This window comes from Canis aureus, chromosome 25, assembly GCF_053574225.1.
Source record: "Canis aureus isolate CA01 chromosome 25, VMU_Caureus_v.1.0, whole genome shotgun sequence".
Lineage (NCBI taxonomy): Eukaryota > Metazoa > Chordata > Mammalia > Carnivora > Canidae > Canis > Canis aureus.
The window spans coordinates 39154388-39170995 of NC_135635.1; the positions used below are offsets into that span (position 1 = coordinate 39154388).

The 16608-nt window shown below is 53.8% G+C and overlaps 2 protein-coding genes across 3 annotated transcripts in view; one reads left to right on the forward strand and one right to left on the reverse strand.

The window, feature by feature from the left end:
• PHB2 (prohibitin 2) overlaps nt 1-16608 on the forward strand; it is a gene marked incomplete at its 3' end in the record, with an annotated part of 124993 nt that overhangs the window by 8565 nt on the left and 99820 nt on the right. The window lies entirely within an intron of this gene.
• PTPN6 (protein tyrosine phosphatase non-receptor type 6) lies at nt 646-16245 on the reverse strand. Of its 2 annotated transcripts, none has more exons than XM_077871234.1 (16): nt 16217-16245; nt 11792-11914; nt 11398-11592; nt 7903-8092; nt 7652-7768; nt 7432-7545; nt 7191-7287; nt 6690-6769; nt 6361-6510; nt 4696-4827; nt 4418-4572; nt 1962-2029; nt 1705-1856; nt 1516-1607; nt 1022-1142; nt 646-835 (listed from the first exon to the last, which is right to left on the reverse strand). In XM_077871234.1, the coding sequence occupies exons 1-15, from the start codon at nt 16228-16230 to the stop codon at nt 1028-1030; spliced, it is 1794 nt and encodes a 597-aa protein (XP_077727360.1). In that variant the 5' UTR covers nt 16231-16245; the 3' UTR covers nt 646-835; nt 1022-1027. The 2 variants fall into 2 exon arrangements, with proteins under 2 accessions (XP_077727360.1, XP_077727362.1); XM_077871236.1 differs by lacking the exon at nt 16217-16245 and adding an exon at nt 12005-12431.

Sequence of the window (16608 nt, forward strand, 5' to 3'; positions counted from 1 at the left end):
TCTCCCTCTCCCTCTGCTGCTCCCCATGCTTGTGGCCTCTCTCTCTCTGCGTGTCAAATGGTTAAATAAAATCTTTAAAAAATATATATCTGTAGTGTTTTAAGTGGTGCCTAACGCATGACAAGTGTGTAATGAATTATCATTGCCAGTTGTGGTCTTTCTCCCTTGTCACAATGATCTTCACAATCACTCTGTCAGGATCATCCTCCATTTTATTATATATATATATATTTTTTTTTTAAGTGAAGTATAGTTCACACACAATGTTACATTAGTTTCAGGTATACAACATAGTGATTCCACAAGTCTGTATGTTACACTCGCTCACCACAGTAAGTGTAGCCACCATCTGTTATCATACAACTATCACAACACCATTGACTATATTCCCTACGCTATGCCTTTGATCATTCTTCCCTGAAAGGACAGGCTGAGGAACCTGGCCCATGGTCACACTCCTAGTATGTTTAGCAGAATCCAGAACCAGGTCTGTATGGCTGTGAAGGCCTAGCTTTAATTCATGCGACCGGGCGCACGCGCGCACACACACACACACACACACACACACACACACACACACCTCCCTCTTCGTCCCCTTCTGAGCCCCCTCCTACCCAAGCGTTCAGAATTAGAGACCCACACACAGTGATTCCCTGGGGCTTTATTTACAAGAGTAAAGGGCCTAGGGCCACCTGGGGCCTTGCTGGGCTATATACAGGGTCAGGAAGAGGGAAGTAGGGATGCAGTCTTTTAAATTACAATAGAATGGGGGCGGGCTCCTAAGTTCCGGCTGTGGTTGGTCCACGGGAGGCCTCTGCAAGGATCAGGCCTGAGGCTGCAGAGAGAAGGGAGTAAGAGAGTAAGAGGGTGCCTGGACCCGAAAAGGGGATCAAAAGGATCCAGAATGGTTGGAAAAAGGGCAGGGTGAGGTTGTAGCCACCCCAACCATCCAGGTGAAAGCATTGGATCCAGGGAACACTTGGGGCAGGGCAAGGCGGAGCCCGGAGCAGAGAGGCCATACCCTGGCTCACTTCCTCTTAAGGGAACCCTTGCTCTTCTCCTTGTCCGCCGACCGCTGCTTCTTCACCTTCTCCTCCTTCTTGTTCTTACTCTGCAAATTCTCATATACGTCCTCCTTGTGTCTGCAGGTGGGGTGGGCAAGTGTGGGCAGTTGCCACAGGTCAGGAGATGGGGCAGGATTACCCAGCACCAGCAGCCGCCTCTGGCCCACCCCTGTTTCACAGGTGAACAAACTTAGGCCAGGAGAAAGGAGACCCGGTCAGCGTCCTTTCCCTAGACTAGAAGCTCCTTGCGGGCAACAGCTCCATCTCACACATTAGTAATACCACCAGGACCTGGCATGGGACCCAGGTAGAGGACACTCAGGGAATATTTGTGAGCAGAGGGAGTAAGAGGCAAGCTTGAACTTGAACCCAGGTCTCCCTGACAGCGGCACTTGTCATCTCTGGAAAGGAAGGATCGGGCCAGGGAGGAGGGTAGGCAGGGGTCACTTACTTGGAAGAGGTGCGGGATGCCTTGGCATGGGCGTTCTTCATGGCTAGGGGGTAGGTGATGTTCCCATACTCTGACTCCCGGCCCTTCTGGGACTGTGGGCAGAAGTGTGGTGGGAGGGCAGTGGTCCCAGCAGGACCAGGAGACACCCACGGCCCCCCACCGCTCTGCTGAGCCCTGCTCTGCACATACCTGCATGACCTCCAGCTTCTTCTTCGTGGTTTCAATGAACTGGGCGATGGCCACATAGATGAACTTGTACTGTGCCTCCGTTTGCACCATGCCCGAGCGCTGCGCCCGCACCATCTGGATCGTCTTCTGGATGTCGATGTCACAGTCCAACCCTGGGCAGGCATGACAGTTGGACCTCAGGCCCAGGCAGAGGAGGACACTGAGGGGCCGCTCACCCAACACCCCCAACACCTGCATCGCCCATGGGTCACCCTCACCTTTGGTGGAGATGCTCTCCATGAGCATGTCGATGACAATGATGGTTCCTGTGCGGCCGATGCCTGCACTGGGGAGGGAAGGGGGCACCATCAGAGGCCCCGGCCATGCCTCACCAGGAAGGGAGAGCCCCAGCGTTCAACTCCAGCACGGTGGCAGGATGAAACTGAGGCTCCGGCGAGATGAGGTAACGTGCCCGGGGTCACTGGGCAGCCTAACCAGAGGCAGAAGCCTGCCGGACCCTGAGTTCCGGGCACTTGCACTCAACACTTCAGCCAAGGGATTTGTGGGTGGGCCCAGTTCTCCCAGGGCCGCCCCGCCTGGCCTTCGTTCTTTCCAGCATCTCACCCTTCCACTTCCTGCTCTGCCTCCTCATTGCTGGCTGGGGGCTGCTCTTCAGCCCACCAGGGTCCCTCCCCCCACCCACTCTGGCACTCTGGGCCTCCCCTGACCCTCTCCCGCACCCTTGGCTTGAATGAGGCTTCCCCGCCACTGCACACCCCAGCCCCACCTCGCACTCTTCAAAAGTTTTATTTAGATCTTCTTTCGAGAGGACTTTGTTTCCCGTTTTTTTCAGACCCTGAAGACCAGGAAAGGGCAGCCCTTGAGGCAGGAGGGCAGAAAGGTCACTGGGGTCAGGAGATGATGCGGAGATGCTGTGTGAAGTGTGAGGTCTCCCTTCTTTCCCCACCCTCCACCAGCATCCTAGAGCAAACAGATCCCAGGAAACTCAGGATCCCTCAGAGACCCCAGTTCTGTCTGCTTCGCGGGGCCGCCAGGCTAGTGGCCTGAGTTGCACTAATTTCAAACCCAGATTGTCAAAAATAACCCCCCCTTACCCACTTCCTTCCTGTAACATCTAAATAAAGGCCATGGGGATTTCAAGAAGTGGAAGGGGAGTAACAGGAGGGTCGTACTTAGCAATGGGCCGGCCCCCAGAGGCAGAGTCCCTGAGATGACATGTGAGGGGCACCCCCAGATTCAGCCCACCCAGCCCTGCCCCAGGGCAAAAGTTGCTGGTGGGAAGAAGGAAGACATGTGAGGCCCCAGCCTGGGGTCACTTGAAGGGAGTAGGAAGGGAAGCAGATGAAGCAGGCTCCCATTTCCCCATTCCCAGCCTAATGGGAGTTATTAAACCAGCAACGGCTCCCATTTCTTGAGGGATTACTACATTCCAGACACAGGGACAGGGGCTTATTGAATCCTCACATCAACCACAGGAGAGCCTGCAGTGACAAATGAGGAATCTAAGGGTCAGAGAAGTGAAGTAATTTGTCTGAGATCACACACACAGCCAGTGAGTAGAAGAGCCAGAATTTTAATCTACGGTGTCTGTCCAGGAACCTGCACCCACGGCCCCCCACGGACCCAGGCCAGGTCAGTGAGGACTCTGCCCCTCACTCCTCCTTGCTGACCGCACCCCCCTTGCTGCCTAGCAAGAACAGGGTCTCCTGATCATGAACACGAGGTCCTCCAGTGACCTAGAGATACATGTGCCCCTTTGGAAGACATCACCCATCCCCACACAACCTGGAGGCCAAGCTGGGGTCACTAGCTGGGAAGGGGGAGAAAGAGGAAGGCTAAGCATCCCTGGAGCTACGGATAGAAAAAAGAAAAAATGGAGAGCCACACCGACCCCAGATAGAAGGTGGCAGGGCCCAAGAAGAAATACAGGCTGCGGAAGCCCGTGAGAGACAACAGGAGCGACCAGAGCCTAGGTGTGTGGTGAGCGTCAGTGCACTTTCCCGCTGGCCAGCTGGCAAGTCGCTGGGCCTATTTCCTCATGGGTATTTGGCAGGGTTGGGTGAGATGGTACGTACAGGGAAGTCTCTAAAGAAGCCACCCCTCAGGCACAGGATCAATCAGTGGGGTTAGCTCAAGCTACGCTTCCGCCTTGGATCTGGAACCATCAAGGAGCCCGGATGAGGCCATGAGCAGGCGGAGGCATTTAATGCGTTAACATGTAAATTAGTGCTTCCAGGGCACTGAGTTAGCAGTATTTACTAGCCAGCTACTACTTTTATTTTTATTGAAAAAAAATAAAAGTTGTTTTGTTTTGTTTTTTGTTTTTTGTTTTTTATCTTGCCTCGGTGGCAAGAGACACTTTAAGGAAGAAAGCCCATTTAAAACCTGGGTCTGGGGATCCCTGGGTGGCGCAGTGGTTTGGCGCCTGCCTTTGGCCCAGGGCGCGATCCTGGAGACTCGGGATCGAATCCCACGTCGGGCTCCCGGTGCATGGAGCCTGCTTCTCCCTCTGCCTATGTCTCTGCCTCTCTCTCTCTCTCTCTCTCTCTGACTATCATAAAATATAAATAAATAATAAATAAATAAAATAAAATCTGTGTCTGGGGGTGCCTGGGTGGCTCAGTCAGTTGAGCATCTGACTTCAGCTCAGGTCCTGATCTCAGGACCTCTCTTTTATTTTTATTACTACTACTCACATCATTATTGTTCTCACCTGCAATGCACAATGATGGGGCCTGCATGAGGCAGACTTTCCTGCCGTTGGTTGATCTGGTCCAGGAAGCTGAGGACACCTCCAGGCTCACTGGGAACCCCATGGTCAGGCCAGCTCAGGTACTGGTAATGCCAGATCTCCCGAACCAGGTCCTCCTGGGCAGAGCGCATAGGGCCAGTGCCCTCTGTTCCCACACATCTCCCCATCCCACCCAACCAGACAAAACAACAGATCCAAGGAAGGGCCCCAGGAGTGAGGCAGGAGTGGAGGATACTCACATTTTCCAGTGGGGAGACCTGTAAAGTACGGAGTTTGTACTCTGCAGCGTCATGTTCCCTGCAGTTGGTAACTACGTAGGGTCCATACGCACGCTGAGTGCCCACCTCTGGCCAATACGGGACACACTTGTTCTGCAAAGGGAGGGTGGCAGTGAGAAATGAGGCACAGAATGTATGGGGGCATGTTCCAGGCCCCTTTTGAGATCCTGAGTCCCTGGTGCTGGCCCAGTTAACATTTGCTGGATGAATGGAGATGCTGGCCAAGAGTCAGAGGGGGGATCTGGTCCTGCTGGCCACCAGCAGGTGGTGAGGCCTGACTGAGCCACTTGGCCTTACAATTCATTCAGTAAACACCGGCTGGGGCACACAACGTATCTGAAGTTGTACAGACCATGCTGGAGTCCCAAACATAACTACAAAGCAATCTGGGCCTCTATGTCTCTATGTATTCACAGAGAGACAGCAGAGCAGGGAAAACAGAGCCGCTCAGGGGCACAGGGTACAGAGGGAGAGGGTAACCCTCCCTCTAGATTATGGAGGAAATCAGAGGTGGCTTCACAGAGGAGGGAGCATTTGAGCAGGGTCTTCAAAAATGAGGAGTCTGTCCAGCAGAGATAGTACAGAGAGAGGAAGTCCTTTCCTAGCAGAAAGCAAGCTTGTGCCAAGGCGTGAGAACCTGAGGCAGGGCGGAACGTTGTAGGGAAGCCACCATGCCTTGAGTGCCAGGTCTTAGAGTGTGACTTTATCCGGAAGACAACTGGGAGCCACCGAAAAATTCCCAGGGAGCCAGGGAGCATCTTGATGCAGTGCATGCTCTAAGAGGGACCCCTCTGACTTCTGTGCAGACATGTGGGAGGAGGGGGCAGCCCACAGGGAGGGAGGCCAGCTGGGCAGTGGGGTGAGGGTGAGGGTGAGGGGCAGACTCCAGAGAGAGTTATGAGGCAGAGAGGACAGGAGGCAGGTTGCTTCTGGCAAGGGACACTTTAAGGAAGAAAGCCCATTTAAAACCTGGGTCTGGGGGTGCCTGTGTGGCTCAGTCAGTTGAGCGTCTGACTTCAGCTCAGGTCCTGATCTCAGGATCCTGGGATGGAGCCCCATATCACATGGGGTTCCCTGCTCAGTGGGGTATCTGTTTCTCCCTCTCCCTCTGCACTCCCCCCCCTACACACACACACACACACACTCATGTGCTTTTTCTCTCTCTAATGAATAAATGAAATCTTAAAAAAATAAAAATAGGGATGCCTGGGTGACTCAGCGGTTAAGCGTCTGCCTTCCACTCAGGGCCTGATCCCAGGGTCCTGGGATCGAGTCCCACATCTGGCTCCCCACAGAGAGCCTGCTGCTCCCTCTGCCTGTGTCTCTGCCTCTCTCTGTGTATCTCTAATGAATAAATAAATAAAATATTTTTTAAAATAAAAATAAACAAATAAAACCTGAGTCTGGTGGTCAGGAGAGCCCCAGGTTGGAAGAAGGGATCTGGGAGATAGTATATCCCCAAGAGTGTCTCTGTGCCTCAGTTTCCCAACAAGGGTTGGACCTTGCCCTCTGAGGTTCCTTCCTGCCCTGGTATCTGGAGTTTCTCTGGTTTAATGGTGGTGGAGAGCAAGCACTGGGGAGGGGTTGGAGGTGGGGACCAGGGGACAGTATAGGACTCGGCCTTACCCGGCCTTTCTCCACCTCCCGGGTGGTCATGACGATGACGCGGGTGTTCTCCTGCCATGCCATTTGCCAGAAGTCATTGACTGTGGCCTCCAGGCAGCCCTGGCTGGCGATGTAGGTCTTAGTGTTCTCATCGGGGCCTAACAGCTCGTTCTGGAAGCAAGTGTAGAGAGCTGCACCCCAGGACTGTGAGTCCCTGCACCCTCCCCCCCCTCACCTGCTAACTGGCCGGCTTCAGCCTTGCCTACATGTCTCTGGATCTAGCACCCGCCCAGAGACGGGGAATCCCCAGGGCCCGGCTTCTCCTCCCTTGACAAGTGGGTGCCACCAACCTTGACGTAGTTGGCGTTGATGTAGTCGGACCCAGGGATGTTACTGTCACGTCCCTGCAGGATCACTCGGGTGTGGTCAACTGGGAGGAAACAAGACAGGCCTGGGTCAGCCAAGAGCTCACCAGCCCGTGGATTAGACCCTTCCTAAGCTCACAGGCCATTCTTGTCTCAGAAGCCAGGAGGCTCTTAGAGCACTGTGGGCAGGCAGGGGTGGAGGATCTGCATGGGAAGGGGGGTGAAGGTTTCCAAGGAGGGAGGATGGTGGATGGTGGGGAGGAGGGTGGATGGCGGGATGTGAGGAGGCTCCCCTGACAGGAGCAGAGGCTTCCTGGATGCAGGGAGGCTCTGTTGTGTGGGTGTGGAGGTAGACCCTCCTGGAGCGGGGGGCAGAGACCCGTGAGATGCGGTGGAGGTTGGCTCGGGGAAGGGGAGTCTCCTGGGTGAAGAGCCGCTGCCTGGGAAGGGGGAAGGATGGAGGCTGCCTGCAGGTATGGTGCTCACACGGGAGAATGTTCTTATAACGGTTCTTGCTCTTATTCTCTGGCCGCTGCCCTTCCAGCCGCTGGTGCAAATTCTTCACCTCCTGCTTCTGCAGACTCTGAGGGGAGAGAGAGGGAAATAAAGCTCCAGCCCCTGGAGGGGCATCGTGCCCGGAGATACAATGGAGCAGACCAGTGTGAGAGGTGGGGAGACAGGGAGCGGGGTGGCCACGCCAGTCACCCTGACGGTGCCCACCACACACCTCAAACTCCTCCCAGAAGCCGGCTTTGGCTGTGTCCTCAGACTCCTGCTTCTTGTTGAGTTCCAAGACCCGATTCTCAATGTCAGCTGCATTCACCCGAGTGGCATAGTATGGCTGGGCGAGGACAGGGGGAGGTCAGCAACTTGCTATCTCAGAAGCCCCGGTGTCTGAGGGATTGCTCAGGAAAACGGAAGGAGGCAGCCAGGCCCACCCCTCTCACCTGCCGCAGGTAGACGAAGGCACCCGAGGCCTCCTCAATCCCTGTCTTCTTGAAATGCTCCACCAGGTCTGTGAGGCTGTCAAAGGTCTCTGCACCACCCACCGTGTAGCGTCCACCCTGAGGGATGCCAAGTCAGGCCACTCACATGACCTGAGTCTCCCTCCCTCGACCCCCAGCCTTGGCCAAAGCCCAGGCTCATCCTCCCCACCTGGCGCCTGGCAGGATGCCCTCCCACCACTCAGTGGCCTTACCTCACACATGACCTTGATATGAGTAACTCTGAGCGGGGAGCCCAGGCCAGCCTTGGGTTGGTCACTGAGCACGGACAGCACAAAATCTCCAGGCTGGCTGAGACTCTCACGCACGAGAAATGTCCAGGGTTCACCCTTGGCCTGCAACAGTGTCTCTGCCTGCCCCCCAGACATGTGGCCATGGTACCACCTAGAGAAGGCGACATTGGGGAAGGTGATACTTGAGCCAAGGGGCCAGCACCAAGCAGAGACATTCATAGAGGGGGACAGGGAAATCGAGTGACTGTGACGTGCCACGCACCATGTTAGATGCTTTCAAATCCACCATATGTTTTTAAGACTTTTTTTAAAAAATCTTAAAGATTTTTTTTTTTTTAATTTCAGAGAGAGGGCAGCCTGGGTGGCTCAGCGGTTTAACGCCGCCTTCAGCCCAGGGTGTGACCCCAGGGTCCTGGGATCGAGTCCCACGTCGGGCTCCCTGCATGGAGCCTGCTTCTCCCTCTGCCTGTGTCTCTGCAGCTCTCTCTCTCTCTCTCTCTCTCTCTCTCTGTGTGTCTCTCATAAAATAAAATAAAATAAAATAAAATAAAATAAAATATTTCAGAGAAAGAGTGAGCAACAGTGAGTGAGAGAGCACGAGTGGTGGGTGGGGAGAGGCAGAAGGAGAGGGAGAGGCAGAGTCTTCTCGGAGCAAGGAGCCCGACGTGGGGCTCCATCCCAGGACCCTGGGATCACGACCGAAGCCAAAGGCAAATACTTAACCGACTAAGCCATCCAGGCACCCCAAGACTTTTTTTTAAAGATTTTATTTATTTGAGAGAGAGAGAGAGAGAATGTGTGAGAGCACGAGTCAGGGGGACAGAGGGAGAGGAAGAGGAAGAAGCAGATTCCCAGCTGAGCAGGGAGCCCAACGCAGAACTCGATCCCAGGACCCTGAGATCATGACCTGAGCCAAAGGCAGACACTTAACCAACTGAGCCACGCAAGTGGCTTAACGATTTTTTTAAAGTCATCTCTACACCCATCGTGGGGTTCAAACTTAAAGTCCGAAATCAAGAGTTGCACGCGCCTCCAACTGAGCCAGCCAGGCACCCCTCAAAGCCACCACCATATTTAGGTCCATTGCTCTCACAAAAATGCTGAGAGGTAGGGACCATTTCATTTTACAGACGAGGAACCTGAAGCTGAGCGATCGTACACTGGCCCAAGGCCCTGGCCTGCTAAGGAAGCTTCGGGAGTTCTAACCAGACCTGCCTCTGAGAGTGTTAAGCCAGAGACAGAAAGGCAGGCCATATGCAGAACAACTGGAGGGGAAAAACTGAGGAAGGGTCCCAGGAAAGCCAGGACTGATTAGGGAAAGAGGAGGGAGACCAAGAGAAACAAAGAGGCCAAACAGCAAGGGCAGTGGAGATGGGGGTCACAAGGGATTCATGGGGCCACCAACCCCTCAATAACAGGGAAGACAGACAACCCTGCGGGGGAAGCGGTGGTTTGGGGGGCTCTGGGGGGCTCAGGATAACATCACTGGAGGGGAGACTGGGGCTCAGAGGGGCTCAGAAAGGGCAGAAAGCAGAACTAGGACCTTTCCCCGAAGCACACCCCCTTCCCAGGAGGAAACCGTAGCCCCACAATGCCCAGCCCCACAGGAAACCACGTGATGGAAAAAACACAAAACTCCTTCTGGGGAGAGAGTGAGAAGTGAGGGTGTGAGGTTTCCTCAGCCCAGGGACCAGGGGAGGGGGCATTTTCCAACCGCAGGGATGGGGGGGAGGATGGAGGAGCACATGGGTCCTGCCCAGACACACTCCTGTCCTGTCCAGGAGCAGTACCTGGGAGGCCACCCCACCCCACCATTCAAGGATAGACCAGGGCACACCCCACACACACGCCCACTCTGGCAATGGGGTGGGGGCTGACCCTCGTCCCCCTGGCCCAGGATGAGGAAGTTTCCATGCAAATATCAGGCTGACCACAGGCAGAGTGCTAGCCATTGGCGGGACAAATGCAAATTCCCTCAGAGGAGGAGGGGCAGCCTCCAGAGCCAGGAACACAAGAGAGGGATGGAGAAAGAGCCTCCCATACACAATCCCAAGGTCAGGGGTTAGCCAGGTGTCCTGATGTGAGGGACCAAAAAGGCTTCTGAGAGTCAGCTTCCCTGGCCTCAATACCCTCTATTCTTCCTTCCCTGCCAGCCCCCAGCTCTGTCCTCCTCCTGCTACTCCAGGCCTCAGGCTCTCCCAAGGAGAGCTTCTCCTTCCTTCTTCTGGCTCCATCCACAACCTCCTGCTCCTCTAGGGGCTCCACCAGCCCACCATCTAGCAGGGCAGAGGCTGGTTTAGGCCAAAGAGGAAGAGAGGACCCCAAGAGTTCAAGAGGGTCTGAGTGGCAAACCCCCATGAATGCTGTCAGCAGGATGGAGGAAGAGGGCAAAAGGGTGTGGATACCAAGAAAGGACCAAGGAGGGCCACCATGAGCAGTCATCCAAGCTTGGGCTTTACTCCTCCAAGAGGTGGCTTCAAAGGAAACGGATTGATGGCTTCATGTTGGCTGGAGAATGGTGTCCAGCAGTGGGCCACGAGGCCCTCACCTAGGCCTCATCCTCACGCATCTCAAACTTGCCATCAGTGACTTGAACAAAAATACTGGGCAAGTTAAGAGGCATGCATCTTAGAAAGAGTGAAAACTGATGGAATCAAGGTCCATCATTAGGTCAACAGTCAATGCACAAATACAGGACAAGAGCAAGCTGCCTTGGCCCCAGAACGTAAAAAAAAAAAAAAAAAAAAAAAAAAAAGCTACTAGAATTATTCGTCTGCCATTCACCTTAATGGAGCTGTCACTGGGATACAGCTGCTGAAATAAGCCCCCAGTGTAACGCTGAGTGTTCAGGCTCCCAACCCCCACCCATGCTTTAGGGAGACCATGTGAGGGGCAGCCTGCCCGGTCCTGGAGACCACATCTTTGGAGCCAAAGGGGACAGGAGGGCAATGCCTTGAGTACTACCCTGTGCCCAGATACTAGGCCCCTTGCACACACGACCATATCATAGTTATCCACCGATCTGTGTTCCAGGCAAGGGACTGGTCAAGCTCTCCCAAGTCCCCAAAAGGAGACCCGTCATCACTGTGTTACTGAGATAAAGCATTAAATGTCCTCATAAATATAAGTCCCTATGTTCCTCCTCAACATCAATCTCTCCATGTATTAACCTGTCCTGGAGGAAAGAATAGTATGGCAAGGCAGATTTGTTTCCACAGAAGGAAGGAGAGCTTTCTAACAACAGAGCTGGCCTACTACCAAATGTAGCCACTAGGCCTCTCCATCACTAGGAGGGCCTGGGTTGCCAGCTGGTGGAGACCCTGGAAAAGGGGAAGGTGATGTCCCCTGAGGCATGAGCCTGGGATCACACAGAAGAAAGAGGCCCACAGAGCCCTGGGCAGGACAGGGTGGAAGTCAGCCCGCCTCCACGTGGGAGTGGGCCAGGAAGCCCCTCACCTCTCACTGGTGGGGTCGGAGCAGTTCAGCGGGTACTTGAGGTGGATGATGGTGCCATCTCGATCCTGCAGGACGCCTTGCTGCTGCGTGTAGTACTCCACTAGCTCTGTCAGCGTCGCAAACTTTTCCCCTCCATACAGGTCATAGAAATCTCCTGAGTTCTGGATCCGAATGTGGGTCACCTGATCCCCCACCCTGCAGGGCACCGGGTGGTGAGACCAGTGGGTGCAAGAGGAGAGATGGGGACAGAGGGGGGATGGGCTGAGGTCCAGAGTCCCAGGCACACACAGGGGGCGGGGGGGACACATTGGGTGCCGGGGCCTGGGGAGTCGGCACTGCCACAAGGGAACCAGAAGGGAGCCACTTGCCCTGGCCGGAGTTGGGGGCCACCTACCTGACGGAGAGGGAGAAGTCACCCTGGTTCTTGCGACTGGGCCGGGCCAAGAAGCTTCCATGGACACCGCGGCCCTTGAGCAGGGTCTCTGCGTCCAACCCGCTGAGGTCTCGGTGAAACCACCTGGAGGCCCGCAGAGCAATGAGGAGAGGTCCTTCCTTCCATCCGCAGGGCCCCCTTGCCTCCTGCATCCCGCAGGCCCCAGGACCTTACCTCACCATCCTGGGGGCTCCCTGAGAGGAAAGGGGTGCAGGGAACGAGGTGCACTGGCGAGTCCGGGCGGGCAGAGAGCTCTGGGCCTAAGGCCTCCACACGGCTCTGCTCGAGCGCCCAGGCTGCCTGTCAGCCCTGGCCGTGGGTTCTGGGGCTGCCACTCCACTGGCCCCAGGGCCAGCCGGCAGCAGGGCGGGGACAGGAAGGGGCGCGGCCGACCCCTTGGGGGAACTCACTGTACTTCTCGTTTTAGGGCAGAGCGAAGAGAAGCCAAGCGGGGTGGCAGTGGGGGTGGGGATGGGGCCCACTTCCCACACGGCTGCCATCAAAGGCTCCAGGAGCATGGCACTCTGCAAACGTGACGACACACAACATAGGGACACAGCTATGCCTGGCACCTGATGTGTGGAGGCCACGCTTCATAAGCATGAACCCCTGCAGTCACAGGCCATCTCATCTTCCTCCACAGGCTGCTTCCACACACCCTTCCCCTCCCCTGTCCAAGCTCGTGATAATGGTGACGGTGACAACTCTCGTTCCACGGAGTATCACTGTAGGCCAGGCACCATGCTAGCATGTCATTTATGTACCTCATCTGGTTTATTCTTCCTAATAGCCCCACAAAGCACATGTTATTTTTTCCCCCATTTTACAGAGGAGGAATCTGAGGCTCACAGAATGTAGGGAACTTGCCTGAGGTCAGCCAGTCGGTAAGGGGTGGTGCTGGGATGTGACCTCACACTGTGGTTCCCAAGCCAGGGATTTTAGCAGCTGTATGCCAGCCCTTGGGGACTCAAAGGACAGAGATGGGGACCTCTTGTCCACTGGGGGCTGCAGGGAAGGGGAGACTTTATTAGAAATAATAGCCAAGGCCAAGCAGATGCTTGCAAAGGGAAAGGCACCCTCACCTCTGGCACACACATCTGAAGAGGCACCACCGGGACAGAGGGATGGACAGAATGACTCCTGCACAGCTGTCAGACTTACACCTTTTCTACTTCTTATCCCAAGTCTTTGCCCCACTGTGCCCTAACCAGGTAGTGGAGCCAAGGAACAGAATGCAAGGGGCAGCAGATCTAGGAATGCAGGTGGGGGTAGCCCCCTTGGGTATGTCCACCCTATGCCTGAGCCATAGATTCTTGTCAAGGGGTCTGGTCTGAATCGGCTCAGAGCTCAGGACTCTGACTAGGGGCCTGTCTCCTGTGGGCTGGGGACCGAGGTCCCTGCCATGATTGATATTCTCAGGGCTGGTTGACATTGAGAGGCCCTACACCCCAGGAGCTCATGATGATCCCCATGTGTAATTCCACATACAAACACTGGGATCCCTGGGTGGCGCAGCGGTTTGGCCCCTGCCTTTGGCCCAGGGCGCGATCCTGGAGACCCGGGATCAAGTCCCACATCGGGCTCCCGGTGCATGGAGCCTGCTTCTCCCTCTGCCTGTGTCTCTGCCTCTCTCTCTCTCTCTCTCTCTCTGTGACTATCATAAATAAATAAAAATTTAAAAAAAAACACACAAATGCTACCAAACCAAAACAAGAGGAAAGCAATCCAACAAAGGAAACACAGAAAACTCAGATTGGTGGCTTCCCCCAGGGAGGGAGCCTGGGGGAGAGGGCTGAGAGGGATATTTACATCTCCCTTATGCCGGTTTTATTTTTTTAATTGACGTGTAGTTGACACACAATGTTGTTAGTTTCAGGTGTACGACATAGTGATTCAACAAGACTATGTAGTACGCTCCGCTCACCACAGGCAGAGCAACCACCTGTCACCATCCAACATTATTACAATACCACTGACTATATTCCCTATGCTGTGCCTTTCATCCCCATGGTTTTTCACTCTGTAACTGGAAGCCTGGACCTCCCACTCCCCTTTCACCCATTTTGTCCCTCTCCCCCTCCCCCTTCCCTCTGGCAACCATCAGTTTATTATCTGTGTTTATGGATGTTTCTGCTTTTGGTTTGTTCATTTGTTTTGTGTTTTAGATTCTACGTATAAGTGAAATCATATGTTCTTGTCTTTCCCTGACTTATTTCACTAGTACCCTCTAGATCCATCCATGTTGTCACAAATGGCAAGATCTTATTCATTCTATGGCCAAGTAATATTCCATTGTATGTATGTATTATATCTTCTTTATCCATTCATCTGTCGCTAGACACTTGGATTGTTTCCTTACCTTGGCTACTGTAAATAATGCCACAGTGAACGTAGTGGCAAATTTTCACTAATTTTCAAATTAGTGTTTTTGTTTTATGTGGGTAATTACCCAGTAGTGGAATTACTGGATCAAATGGTTTTTCTATTTTTAATTATCTGAGGAACCTCCATACTGTTTTCCACAGTGGCTGGGCCAATTGACCTCCCCCCCGCCCAGCAGTGCACAAGGGTCCCTTTTTTCACATCCTCACCAACATTTGTTATTTCTTGTCTTTCTGACTCTAGCCATTCTGACGAATGTAAGATGGTATCTCATTGTGGGTTTGACTTGCATTCCCTGATGATGAGCGATGTTGAGCATGTGTCTGTTGGTGATCTGGATGTTTTCTTCGCCTACATTTTTTTTTTGAATGTTATAGCATGGATATGTATTACCTTTATAAAAATAAATAAGTTGACTGGGAGATGGCAATTTCTAGGAAACCACTGGGGTGCTGGGAACACTCTGCATCTTAATCTGGCTGGTGTATTTAACATGATGTTCATCAGGCCGTTTGCTTAACATTCATGAAAACTATGCTATACCTCAATAAAAAGTAAGAAAAATAAACAAAGTGCCAAAGCTCAGTTAAAGTCTTGGTTTCCTACAATGACTACTTTATCACTTTTTCAAACATCAATTTCTCCCCCAAAAAATGGGCTTTCCCCCTTTCCCCCCTCCTTTCTGATACCTGGGAAATTTGTTCTGTTTATTTTATGACGTAATACTGACTACCCTTTCAGTCTTGGACTTTGAGCCCCACCGAAAGCCCACATATCCCTTCCCTGAGCTAGAGGCATAAAGAGGATCTGCAGAGTGGGCTCCACTGCAGGGGGTGCGGGGGTCCACAGTCAGTCATGCTCACCTTCGGAAGTTCAAAGGCTAGCATAGTGCCTCATGCAGAGTACGTGTCCAATAAACAAGCTCACCAATAGCCATGCACAGGCATGTTCAGCTCTCAGTCCTACACGTACACACCCTGCTTGTCATACACAGATGACATACAAACATACACATGCACACACAGTCCCACTCCGTGCATGCACCTCACCATCTGTGTCCATCTACACACGTACCTGGCCCAGTGCAAATACCCACACATGGACACACCATCCTGGCCACACATGACACTGCGGGTCCATGTCTCCCTCTCCACTGCTTTGCTCTGTGCACCCCTTCCTTTGTTCCCACAGCGGGGCCTGTGCCTCCCAGGCATTTGACTCTTGGTCACCACCTGGCTGGCTCTTAATCATCATCCAGCTCTCGGTGTACCTGTCATCTCCACAGGAAAGCCCTCCTGGATCCCTCCAGTTAATGATGCCATTGGCGCTCCCAATCATTTGCAAGCACACAAAGAAGCCACCTTCGTTTTCCACATAACACTTCTGAAAATCTAAAATTAGTCCTATTTATTGGATTCTTTGTGGTGTCTATTGCCTCCCACTTGAATGAAGAGTGAGAGCAAGGACTGTGTCTGTCTTCTTCACTACATGGCTGCCAGCATCTCAAAAAGTACCTGGCCCCTAACATGCTCAACATGCATCTATAGAAGAAATGATACGTGGGAGGGGGAAATGAAGGGACACGGAAAGAAGGTGGCATGAACACCAGATGTTGGGAAGTTACGTGGAAAGGGGGAGCTCTGTCAGATTTGCCTTTCAGACGTGTTCCATTTCTGATGATGTGGGCTACCCCAGGTTTTGGGTAAGCAGACAGCAGAGGCAGGGGACCAGAGAGTGAAGGGAGACAACCAACCCAAGGAGAGAAGAAATACACATCTGTCAGGGGGAAAGTGCTACAGAAAAGGAGGAGGGGGCTGAGGAGCCTAAATGAGACTGGAGTTCCTCACATCTCAAGGGAGGGCCAGGAAGCAAACCCAGGCCAGGGGGCAGCGGTAGATCTCACACACTCATGGTCTGCACACCTGCCAGCAGCGAGTATAAACCCTGCCCCTCTCTCCCAACCTAACAGGAGACTGTGGCATCCAGGTGGAGCCGGGGACTTACCCACGGGACAGCATCTCCCCAGAGGGACAGGAGAGTCACAGGCTGAGGGCCACAAGGGGTGGGGCTGAGCCTGGGCGCAGCTGTGCACAGCAGCCCAAACAGGTGAGGAAGAACACTGGGAGCTCGGCTACTTCCTCCTTGATGCAGCCCGCCAGGCCAATGACACCACAGCAATGAGCCACTGGTCTAATAATCCCAGGAAAAGGGACCGGTGGGAGGGCCTCACCTCAGACTACCCACAGCCACCTACCTGCCTTTCCCTCAGGCCCCACTGAGTAGTCCAGGGCCTGCCTGTCCTCACCTCCCTCCCTTGGGAGGGGAGGAGCCACCTGGAGCTCCACCTGGAGCTTAGGCTGACAGAGCTGCTGGAGGGAAGATGGGTGGGAGCAAAG

Coding starts and splice junctions, on each gene's coding strand:
- PTPN6 (XM_077871234.1), bottom strand. Junction 7,769..7,902: donor ATATCAAGGTCATGTGTGAG/GTAAGGCCACTG, acceptor GGCATCCCTCAG/GGTGGACGCTACACGGTGGG. Junction 7,288..7,431: donor GCTTCTGGGAGGAGTTTGAG/GTGTGTGGTGGG, acceptor CTCTCCCCTCAG/AGTCTGCAGAAGCAGGAGGT.